The 11,432-nt window shown below is 46.2% G+C and overlaps 1 protein-coding gene across 1 annotated transcript; it reads right to left on the bottom strand.

Moving 5' to 3' along the window:
* Positions 1 to 4,650: 4,650 nt before the first annotated feature.
* XBP1 (X-box binding protein 1) lies at positions 4,651 to 10,969 on the bottom strand. Its single transcript, XM_003905375.4, is given in 6 exon segments — positions 4,651 to 5,545; positions 5,861 to 5,968; positions 5,971 to 6,006; positions 7,204 to 7,332; positions 9,421 to 9,517; positions 10,669 to 10,969. Coding segments are annotated over 6 exon segments (1,155 nt in total). The 5' UTR covers positions 10,896 to 10,969; the 3' UTR covers positions 4,651 to 4,987.
* Between the last annotated feature and the right edge of the window lie 463 nt (positions 10,970 to 11,432).

Below are 11,432 nucleotides of genomic sequence, written 5' to 3'. Positions count from 1 at the left end.
TGATCTAATTACAGGTTTGGAAACTAAAACCTAAGTAGATCGTGTCGTCCAGTTCCTCAGGTCAGTGTTCTTTCACTTGACCAGTTGGTTTTAGAGTCTTTGCAGATCTAAGATGTCATTTAGATTTGGTTGAAATAACCAATAATATAGTTCAAGCAGTCTAACATTAAACTCCTCAAGGAAACATGGTTTAGTATGCATCAGTTTGGTACAAATCCTCTAGCTATGTTAATTCCCTAGTTCCTCAGACTACTAGTAGCATCTTAGAGATGAAGTAGTTGTGGTTAGAATAGTGTTTGGATTATAGCCCCAGCAAGACAGTGATGTTTGGTTGGGTGCAGTGGCTCATGCTTAAAATCCCAGCACTTTGGGAGGCTGAGGTCAGAAAATTGCTTGAGCCCACACATTTGAGACCAGCCTGGGCAACACAGTAGGACTCTGTCTCTATAAGAAATTTAAAATTAGGTGTCGTGGCTGGTCCCAGCTACTTAGGAGGATGAGGTGGGAGAATGGCTTGAATCCAGGAGTTCGAGGCTGCAGTGAGCCATGATTGTGCCATTGCAGCTCAGCCTGGGTGACAGTGAGACCCTGCCTCAAAAAAAGACTGATGTTTTCTTTCAGAAACTGTTCGGTGGGTAAACAAGCCAGTCTTCCTTTGTTTTTGTTTTTTGTTGTTGTTGTTGTTACTTATGTATTTATTTTTTAGAGATGGGGTCTTGCTATGTTGCCCAGGCTGGTCTCGAACTGGGCTCAAGCCATCCTCCCACCTCAGCCTGTCAAAGTGCTGGGATTATAGACGTGAGCCAGCATGCCTGGTCCAGTCTTTCTGTTTCTTAATGAACTTTATGTCATAAGAGAATTGAATTCTTAGGAGACTAGAACGTAACTGATTATTTTAAAGTGTGCCTGGAGTAAGCAGTATTACCTTCTGCCTGCAGTTCTGTCCCTACTTTCTCTCTGCTCCAATAGCATATCTAGTAGAAAAGCAAGGAGGGGGCCGGGCGTGGTGGCTCACACCTGTAATCCCAGCATTTTGCAAGGCTGAGATTGGTGGATCACTTGAGGTCAGGAGTTTGAGTCCAGCCGGGCCAACATGGTGAAACCCCGTTTCTACTAAAAATACAAAAATTAGCTGGGTGTGGTGGCATGTGCCTATAAGCCCAGCAACTCAGGAGATTGAGGCAGGAGAACTGCTTGAACCCAGGAGGTGGAGGTTGCGGTGAGCCAAGATTGTGCCACTGCACTCCAGCCTGGGTGACAGAGCGAGACTCAGTCTCAAAAAAACAAAACAAAACAACAACAACAAAAAAGAGAAATAGATTGGTGTGACAAGGCCTAGGGAAATGGCATGCAGGCATCTTACCACTTGCCTCTTCAATCGCAGTTATGAGACAACCCTCTGCATTTAATGGAACTCTTGCTTTGGTTTTGTGGGAATTAATCGTGATTTTTTATTCTAACCATTCAATTTGGTGTTTCAGTATGAAAATGTCCATGAATACCAGGTGTTTTCTCAAGGCTGTTTAGTAATTTCCACCCATCTGTGCAGGAAATGAAAACCCTAATAATTTACACTGGTTATATATGTCCTGTCCTGTTAGTACAGCTGCCTCTTTCATATGATATCATTGAATATAAATAACTTGAGCCTCAACCTCCAGATGCTTGTGCTATAATGATAGAGGCTAAAGTACCTCTGTAATTACATCTGCCTATACAATCCCTAAATAGGTTCTTGGCGCTAAGGTTTGCAGTTATAGAAAATCAGGTGAGATAAAGTTTCCAATCATGGGGTCAGCTGGAGGCTGTTCTTATATTTATAATACAGAAACCTTTTTTTTAAGGCAGAGTCTCGCTTTTTCACCCAGTCTGGAGTGCAGCGCTGCGATCTTGGCTGACTGTAACCTCCGCCCCCTGGCCTCAAGCGATCCTCCCACCTCAGCTTCCTGAGTAGCTGGGACCACCAGTGCACACCACCATGCCTGGCTATGTTTTTTACTTTTAGTGGAGAGGGTTTTGCCATGTTGTCCAGGCTGGTCTTGAACTAAGCTCAAGCAATCCGCTGGCCTTGGCCTCCCAAAGTGCTGGGATATAGGTGTGAGCCACCATGCCTGGCCTGTAAGTTTCTGAAGAAACTTAAGAGCCTAAGCAAGCTTGCATTGCTGAGCACCAGGATTGGGCCCTGGCTTCAGCGACCGAATCTTGAAGGCAGCTGACTTGCCTCCAGTCACTACACCAAAGGCATTCTTTTTTTGTTTTGTTTTGTTTTAATGGAGTTTCGCTCTTGTTGCCCAGGCTGGAGTGCAATGGCACAATCTTGGCTCCCACAATGGCCTCCCGGGTTCAAGTGATTCTCCTGCCTCAGCCTCCCGAGTAACTGGGATTACAGGCACGCACCAACACACCCAGCTAATTTTGTATTTTTAGTAGAGACAGGGCTTCACTATGTTCATCAGGCTGGCCATGAACTCCTGACCTCATGTGATCCGCCCACCTCTGCCTCCCAAAGTGTTGGGATAACAGGCATTCTATAGTCCGCTTTGCCTTGCTGCTTGGGATTCTCTGAATCCTGCCTTTTTTCTATTCATTCACTTTGACCTCCCCAGAGTTAGTCTTCATAAGTAGGGAACAGAGCATTTAAATGCTAAATTGGCATAGAATGATTTCATCTACTGGCATAGGTGAAATTTTATAAATAAGGAAAGTCCTGTAAAACCTTGTAAGATTTCCAAGGAAGGCCGGGCGCGGTGGCTCAAGCCTGTAATCCCAGCACTTTGGGAGGCCGAGATGGGCGGATCATGAGGTCAGGAGATCGAGACCATCCTGGCTAACATGGTGAAACCCCGTCTCTACTAAGAAATACAAAAACTAGCCGGGCGAGGTGGCGGGCGCCTGTAGTCCCAGCTACTCCGGAGGCTGAGGCCAGAGAATGGCGTGAACCCGGGAGGCGGAGCTTGCAGTGAGCTGAGATCCGGCCACTGCACTCCAGCCGGAGTGAGACACAGACTAAAAAAAAAAAAAAAAAAAGATTTCCAAGGAAAAGATGCTATGAAGGATGAGGTGGTTATCAAGTCTTTGGGAATTGTATTAATGTCACTAGGATTTTTTTTTTTTTTTTTTTTGAGACGGAGTCTCGCTCTGTTGCCCAGGCTGGAGTGCTGTGGCCGGATCTCAGCTCACTGCAAGCTCCGCCTCCCGGGTTCACGCCATTCTCCTGCCTCAGCCTCCCGAGTAGCTGGGACTACAGGCGCCCGCCACCTCGCCCGGCTAGTTTTTGTATTTTTTAGTAGAGACGGGGTTTCACCGTGTTAGCCAGGGTGGTCTCGATCTCCTGACCTTGTGATCCGCCCATCTCGGCCTCCCAAAGTGCTGGGATTACAGGCTTGAGCCACCGCGCCCGGCCTAGGATTTTTTCTTGAAGAGATTATTTGATGAAACAAATTCTTGAGTAAATATAATTCTGGAAGAAATTAATACCCTTCCAAAGTGGATTAGGAGGTAATAACTAACTTTCCAGTGCTTAGGATGGTGCCTGGCATATACTAAATTCTTATAATGCATCATCTCTTTGAATCTTAACCACCTTTAGAGATACCATTATACAACTTTACAGATGAGGAAATAAGTGATTATATATAACCCCTGGGTTACCCAGCTTACCAGTGGCAGAGTTGAAACTAGGGAGTTTGAGTCTAGAAAATGCTCTTAATTCCCATGATAAGGGCAAGAGAATCTCAATATGTGATGGTGTGTCCTTGTTTAACATTTATAAGATGGTATAGCAAATAGTGGTTAGGGTTCTAGCTCTCCCACTTACTGGCTGTGATATTGGTCAGTTAGGCTGAAGAATCTGTCTCAGAAAGATAGTAACTGCTGAAATTATAGCTTATATCACTTATGGCAATCCAGAATTAAAGCAGGCAGTAATTAAGGTGGAAAAGCCTTCAGTCACTTTTAAAAGTGGCAGGCTCACTTCAGTTGGATAAAGTCCTACCACAGCACACAGAAACAACTAGAGAGAAAATAAGACTTACGGCCCTAGAAGAAATCAAAGAACAAGGATGCTGCATTGTACCTTTTAATTGCATGGGTAGTTTTAAATAAATGGAGAAGCACCTTTCAGAAGCTACACTAGCAGGAAAAAATTCCATCAAGCATTTACATAGTAAATTTCTATAGTTTTTTTTTTTTTGAGACGGAGTCTCGCTCTGTCGCCCAGGCTGGAGTGCAGTGGCCGGATCTCAGCTCACTGCAAGCTCCGCCTCCCGGGTTCACGCCATTCTCTGGCCTCAGCCTCCCGAGTAGCTGGGACTACAGGCGCCCACCACCTCGCCCGGCTAGTTTTTTTTTTGTATTTCTTAGTAGAGACGGGGTTTCACTGTGTTAGCCAGGATGGTCTCGATCTCCTGACCTCATGATCCGCCCGTCTCGGCCTCCCAAAGTGCTGGGATTACAGGCTTGAGCCACCGCGCCTGGCCAATTTCTATAGTTTCACAAAAGATTCTTGATCTTACTTGAAGTATACGTGAGGGAAAGAGCCCCCCAGCAGGTGTTCTCTTTGCTTACAGAAGCAAACTAAGGGACCTAAAACTGGAGGCAAGCCAGGATGCCAAAAAGGGGGAAGAGAAACGATAAAGAACCATTCATAAATTCTACTTCAAGACATTTGTCTAATGACCCTTACATAATAAGTATTTTAGGGCAAACTACCACCCTTTTAAGATAAAAGTACAATCTTAAAAGCTGTAGTTCTCAATTATAGTAATATTTCTTAATTACAGTAATATGTCTCAATACTTTGGACTGCTGGATGTCAAAAGACAGTACCTGGGGCTCATCTATGAGATCTGAACAAATACTTGAAAGGAATTCTCTAGGACTGTATACTCTCTATTTTGGCTTTTTGAATGAAGCACAGGCAGGCTTCCCTGCTATCCTCCAGGCAGTGTAATAGTCAAGGAAAAGGGCAACAGTACTGGATCATTCCTTAGACACTAATCAGCTGGGGAAAAAGTTCATTGGCAAAAGTGTCCTCCCAAGAATGGTTTACACCAAGCGGAGAGGACATGTCACTGAAGGGGGAAAGGGAGCCCCCATATCCACAGTCACTGTAAGCATCCAGTAGGCAGGAAGATGGTTTCGGGCAGTGGCTGGATGAAAGCAGATTTGAGATACCCAGCTCTGGAATGAGGTCATCTTCTACAGGTTCTTCCTTCACTGAGACAATGAATTCAGGGTGATCATTCTCTGAGGGGCTGAGAGGTGCTTCCTCGATTTTCACTACCACATTAGCTTGGCTCTCTGTCTCAGAGGGTATCTCTAAGACCAGGGGCTTGGTATATATGTGGTCAAAACGAATTAGTTCATTAATGGCTTCCAGCTTGGCTGATGACGTCCCCACTGACAGAGAAAGGGAGGCTGGTAAGGAACTGGGTCCTTCTGGGTAGACCTCTGGGAGCTCCTCCAGGCTGGCAGACTCTGGGGAAGGGCATTTGAAGAACATGACTGGGTCCAAGTTGTCCAGAATGCCCAACAGGATATCAGACTGCAAGAGGCAAAAATTAAATGATGTACAACTGTCAGAATACTATGGAAAATCGAACTGGAACACTTTGTACTGGATTCCATAATGTAAATTAGTCATTATGTGATTAAAATGACCTCAGGACCCACCAGACCCATTTATCTACACTTCACTCCATGTCCTATATTACCTGGAACTAGGAAGGTAGTTGATGTTCACCTCTAACCCCACCAAAAACTAACTTCAACCCTCATCTGTCTAGTTAGGGATGTCAAGCATCAAACAGATGTAATTAACTGGTTATATAGCTCTTTAATAAGTCAGAATGATCCCCACCTCTGAATCTGAAGAGTCAATACCGCCAGAATCCATGGGGAGATGTTCTGGAGGGGTGACAACTGGGCCTGCACCTGCTGCAGAGGTGCACGTAGTCTGAGTGCTGCGGACTCAGCAGACCCGGCCACTGGCCTCACTCCATTCCCCTGGGAGGAAAGACCAAAGTGAATAAACAGCTTCAAGTTCCCAAGGAAATGCTTGCTAGACCGCTGTGATTCTCAGCTTTCAAGAAAACTAGAAAACCGTTCTTTAGAGCTGAAATCTTTCCCTAACCATTGTTATTTCCACTTTTAAGTCCTCAAGAGATGAGAAAAGGGAGGTAAGATTTCCTTATACATTTCCTTCACAATGAAACATTTTTCCTTTTCCAGGCAAAGATTCAAGCAGAATTGACAAATAACATCTTATCTTGCTCTTCTCAATAATAATAATGTTCTTAGATAATAAAGTTCTATAGCAATTTAAACCTAGAATCTTTTTTATAAGTAATTCTTTTCTTTTTTTTTTTTGAGACGGAGTTTTGTTCTTGTTGCCCAGGCTGGAGTGCAATGGCGTGCTCTTGGCTCACTGCAATCTCCGCCTCCTGGGTTCCAGCAATTCTCCTGCCTCAGCTTCCCGAGCACCTGGGATTACAGGCAGGTGCCACTACGCCCGGCTAATTTTGTATTTTTAGTAGAGATGGGGTTTCTCCATGTTGATCAGGCTGGTTTCGAACTCCTGACCTCTGGTGATTCACCGCCTCGGCCTCCCAAAGTGCGGGAATTACAGGCATGAGCCACCGCACCTGGCCAAGTAATTCTTTAAATTCGTCCTGAACATTACGTTCACAGAGTAAAACTGCGCTATTGTCAATTTTAGACCATTTGATTGTTGTCAATGAATTTGCCTTATCTATATACTAAAACTCATATACCACCCTTCTCTTACCACAGAGGTATCACTATCACAAAGAATCCTTTCCCTACTCATTAATATTCATCAAAGGACTACTTTAATTTTAGTAGCATTCAAAGTCTGGTTTGAGTAGCTCTCTTACTTTGGTTCTCCTTAATGATTGCATGGTAATCTTGTTGGCTACTGCATTTGTTAGTACTTGTTCTTAGAGAGCCATGTAACTTGTTTTCATTATTAGATCTTAGTACTGTTCACTACACACTTAAAAAATGAGTAAGTGTCAAGTGCTTCTAGGGGAAGAACACTCTGCCTGCATGAAAATGTCTTAAAACTGAAGGAAAATTTCAAGAACGCTCTTGATCAGAAGTCCAGACTGTAAACATAATCACTGGGTCATGTTACTTGGAACCAGTTCTCACATGAGGCACCAAATAAAGGAGATGATTTACCTTGGCTTCCGCTGCCTCTTCAGCAACCAGGGCATCCATCCCCAGGCGCTGTCTTAACTCCTGGTTCTCAACTACAAGGCCGTGAGTTTTCTCTCGTAAAAGCTGATTTTCTAGCAAAAGTTTTTGGTTCTGGAAGAAAGTTCATAAGAGGCTATTAAAACAATTATTTCAGTTAAGAATCTACCTGATTCAGTATAATTGGTCTCCCTTCCTTCTTGAGCTTTTGGAAAACTCTATGCTTGTGGTGTTCACAGTAGGTTTTAGAAAGCTAGGCCATAATTATGGAAAAGCAAGCTACTTAATAAGTGCCACTTCATGGGGTCAAGAATAACACACTGCTTCCAACTACCAATACTGACTTCAGCAAAGTGTGACTTGTGGCTTTAATGTATTTTATTTTATTTTATTTTATTTTATTATTTTATTTTTTATTTATTTTTGAGACGGAGTCTCGCTCTGTCGCCCAGGCTGGAGTGCAGTGGCACGATCTCAGCTCACTGCAAGCTCTGCCTAATTTTTTGTATTTTCAGTAGAGATGGGGTTTCACCATGTTAGCCAGGATGGTCTCGATCTCCTGACCTCGTGATCCGCCCGCCTCCGCCTCCCAAAGTGCTGGGATTACAAGCGTGAGCCACCGTGCCCGGCCCATAATTTTTTTATTTTAAATTATCTTGGCCAGGCACGATGGCCCATGCTTGTAATCCTAACACTTTGGGAGGCCGAGGCGGGTGGATCACCTGAGGTCAAGAGTTCAAGACCAGCCTGGCCAACATGGCAAACTCCGTCTCTACTAAAAAATACAAAAATTAGCTAGCCAGGTGTGGTGGTGGGTGCTGTAATCCCAGCTAATCTGGAGGTTGTAGCAGGGAGAATTGCTTGAACCTGGGAGGCAGAGGTTGCAGCGAGTCAAGATTGTACCACTGCACTCCAGCCTGGGCAACAGAGTAAGACTCTATCTCAATCATAATAATAATATAAAAAAAAATAACTATCTTGAACTGGCAGGTAATAATAAAAGTGGTAGTGATGACTATAAATTCAAAAAAAAAAAAACAAAAAAAACCCTGCTCCTGACTCATGAGTCTTAGAAGAACCAACTAATGATTAAAACTTTAAAAAGAACAATATATGCAAATTGACCAAGGGGTTAAAAACATATATAAATAATCTCTATGTGTTCAAGATGTGTAATTGACAACAATTTAAGATTAAATAACAGGTGGACCCTAGAGGGGGAAAGGGACCTTTAGTGAATTTCTGGCCAAGCCAGGAAGAATGTAAAGTTTAAGCAATTATTTCCTATTAGCCCTTACTAATTTCTTACTACAAACTCACTAAACATTGTTGAATCCATCTACCTTGAGACACATCTAGCACCAAATGCCACAAAGTCAATCACTTCTGCCCTCAACAAGCTTCACCACTTCACCAACTACCTACCTGTCCTAACTTAGATTAACCTTCTTTTTTTTTTTTTGAGACAGGGCTTCCCTCTGTCACCCAGGCTGGGGTGCAGTGGTGCGATCTCATGATCTCAGCTCACTGCAACCTCCGCTTCCTGGGTTCAACTGATTCTCATGCCTCAGCCTCCTGACCAACAACTGGGATTACAGGTGCCTGCCATGACACCCGGCTAATTTTTATAGTTTTAGCAGAGATGGGGTTTCACCATGCTGGCCAGGTTGGTCTCGAACTCCTGATCTTAAGTGATCTGCCCACCTTGGCCTCTCAAAGTGCTGGGATTACAGGTGTGAGCCCCTGTGCCCAGCCACCTTTTTTTTTTTCTTGAGACAGTCTCACTCTGTTGCCCAGGCTGGAGTGCAGTGGTGCCATCTCAGCTCACTGCACCCTCCCTCTCCCAAGTTCAAACAATCCTTCCACCTCAACCTCCCAAGTAGCTGGGACTACAGGCACGCACGCTTGGGGGTTTTTTTGTTGTTGTTGTTTTTGGTATATTTTTGGGTAGAGATGGGGTTTTACAATGTTGACCAGGCTGGTCTCAAACTGCTGGCCTCAAGTGATCTGTCCATCTCGGGCTCCCAACGTGCTGGGATTACAGGCGTGAGCCACCACGCCCAGCCTAGTTTAACTTTTAATCACATATTCAATTGTATTCTAATAGGGGCTGAAACAACTTGGGATGGGAAGCAAATATCAGAACATTTACCAAGGAAGGATATACAATGGATAAAAGAGTTTGACCTTAAGTAGTTTTACCTCTTCTTCTAAATCTACCACTTGCTGTTCCAGCTCACTCATTCGAGCTTTCTTTCGATCTCTGGCAGTCTGAGCTGCTACTCTGTTTTTCAGTTTCCTGAGAAAAGGAACATACCACACTGAGTCATTTCAAACCTTATTTATGTCTTTATTTGAAAACTTGACCAGCTGGTGCTTTCATTTTTATTTACAGTATGAGACAGACTAATGATAAAATACACTTCAGGTTCCTCCCCTCAATAAAACAAAATAAAAAAATAGTCTGTCAATCTAGCTAGAAGACCTGCTTTATTCTCTCCCATATTGCATCATCCGCCCACCTCAGACTCATCCCCGTCACAGCACTGGGGCTGGACACACACACACTATTCATCTTGCATCATAAGGAACTTTCCTTTTTCCCCATCTATTCCCCCGCTGCTTCCTGTCTCCAATTCTCTTAAACAGGATCCAGCCTGGCCTCATTAATCCAGTGAAGGCTGCAATCTTGCTATGACATCAACCCTCCGTCCCCAAGCCCAATTTAGAAAAGGGAGAGGCTGATGCCACTCCCTGATCTCTAGTGTTGAGATCCTAGGCAGTGACCTGCTGATGGGCCCGTGTCTGTTGGAGGAGACACTTTTTAAGAATTAATTGAACTCAGAGGAGACACTTCATAAATCACAGAAGGCACAATGATCACAAAAGAGTGAACACTTACGGAGGACTAAGTGCTAGGCACATTACATGCAAGTCTGAATCTCCCCAAAGACCTCATGAAGTAGGTTCCATTTTAATAACGCAGACACTGAGCTAGACCAGTGAGCCTCGCAGAGCTCCCAGCCCTTTCAACAGCTCTGTTATTTCAGCTCCGCGCCTCTCCAGAAACAGAAGTAAACTAAAACAGATTATTCGACTTCATGTCACAGTCCGAGTTCAGAGAGGCTGAACCACCGGTCTGCGGCCACACAGCAAGAGGGCCTGGAAGACAGGTGCCCGCATCCCCACCTCTGGTCATCTCTAACGAGAGAGTTAAAAAGCACAGAAAAGAGCCCTGGGCCGCCCTGGGTTCCCGGCGAGGCGGATCCAGTCAGTCCGGGCTTCCTGCCCCGCCCCGCGCCACGCTGGCACCGACCCGCCAGGCCAAAGGCGCCGGAGCCCTGGGGGACCGCCAGTGTTGGGTCCCCGCTCCCAGCCCCAGCCCCAGCCCCAGCCCCTGCCCCTAGTCCCGGCTTCAGATCTGGCCCCAGACCCCGGCCCCTCGCCCACCTCCTCAGCGCCTTCTCCTCGGGGCTCAGATGCGTGAGGCGCTGCCGCTTGCGCGCCTGGGGCAGCACCCCGCTCGCTGCCTCCGGGCTGGCCCCTCTCTGGGCTGGCACCATGAGCGGCAGGGCCTGGCCAGCCGGGGCTCCGGCGGCGGAGGCGGGCTGCCCGGACAGAAGCAGTACTTTAGGGGCCCCGTCGGCCGGACTCGGTGCGGCTGCCACCACCACCATAGCTCGAGACTACGCACCCCGCGCGCGCCGCCGCCGCCGCCGCCGCCCAGCGGCCAGCCCAGACGCTCCCGGCCTTTCTACGGTCGTGGCCCTCCGCGATTAGCCAGCGTCGCGTGACGCACGGCCGAGCTCGGCGTCCATTGGCCCGGCCTGCCCGGCGGGGCGTTTCGGGGGCGTGACTATGGAGTCCGGAGTGGCAGCGGCAGCGTGGCCAAAGGTAACTGGGGTCATTTTCCGCCGGGGCGTGCGTGTTCTCAGCAAACAGATTTTCCCCCCTTAAGCGGACTTATTTCCATTCGGAGTGACAGAATTTAATTTCAAACCGAGAGATTTCCAGACGAATTTTTACTGGGAGTAACAGAGAATTACCTCAGCCTGGTAACATTTCATCTTGTGCGCCACTTCGGGCTCGGAGTGGAGCCAAAAGTCACGTTAGAGCGCAGTTGGGCCTTGGGTTCGAAAAAAGACTGGACAGAAGTTTCAGTGAGCCAAGCTCGCGCCACTGCAGCCACTGCATTTCGGCCTGGGCGACAGAGC

The sequence above is a fragment of the Papio anubis genome, chromosome 16 (genome assembly GCF_008728515.1).
Source record: "Papio anubis isolate 15944 chromosome 16, Panubis1.0, whole genome shotgun sequence".
In the NCBI taxonomy this organism is placed as follows: Eukaryota; Metazoa; Chordata; class Mammalia; order Primates; family Cercopithecidae; genus Papio; species Papio anubis.
This window is presented reverse-complemented; position numbering and strand designations above follow the sequence as displayed.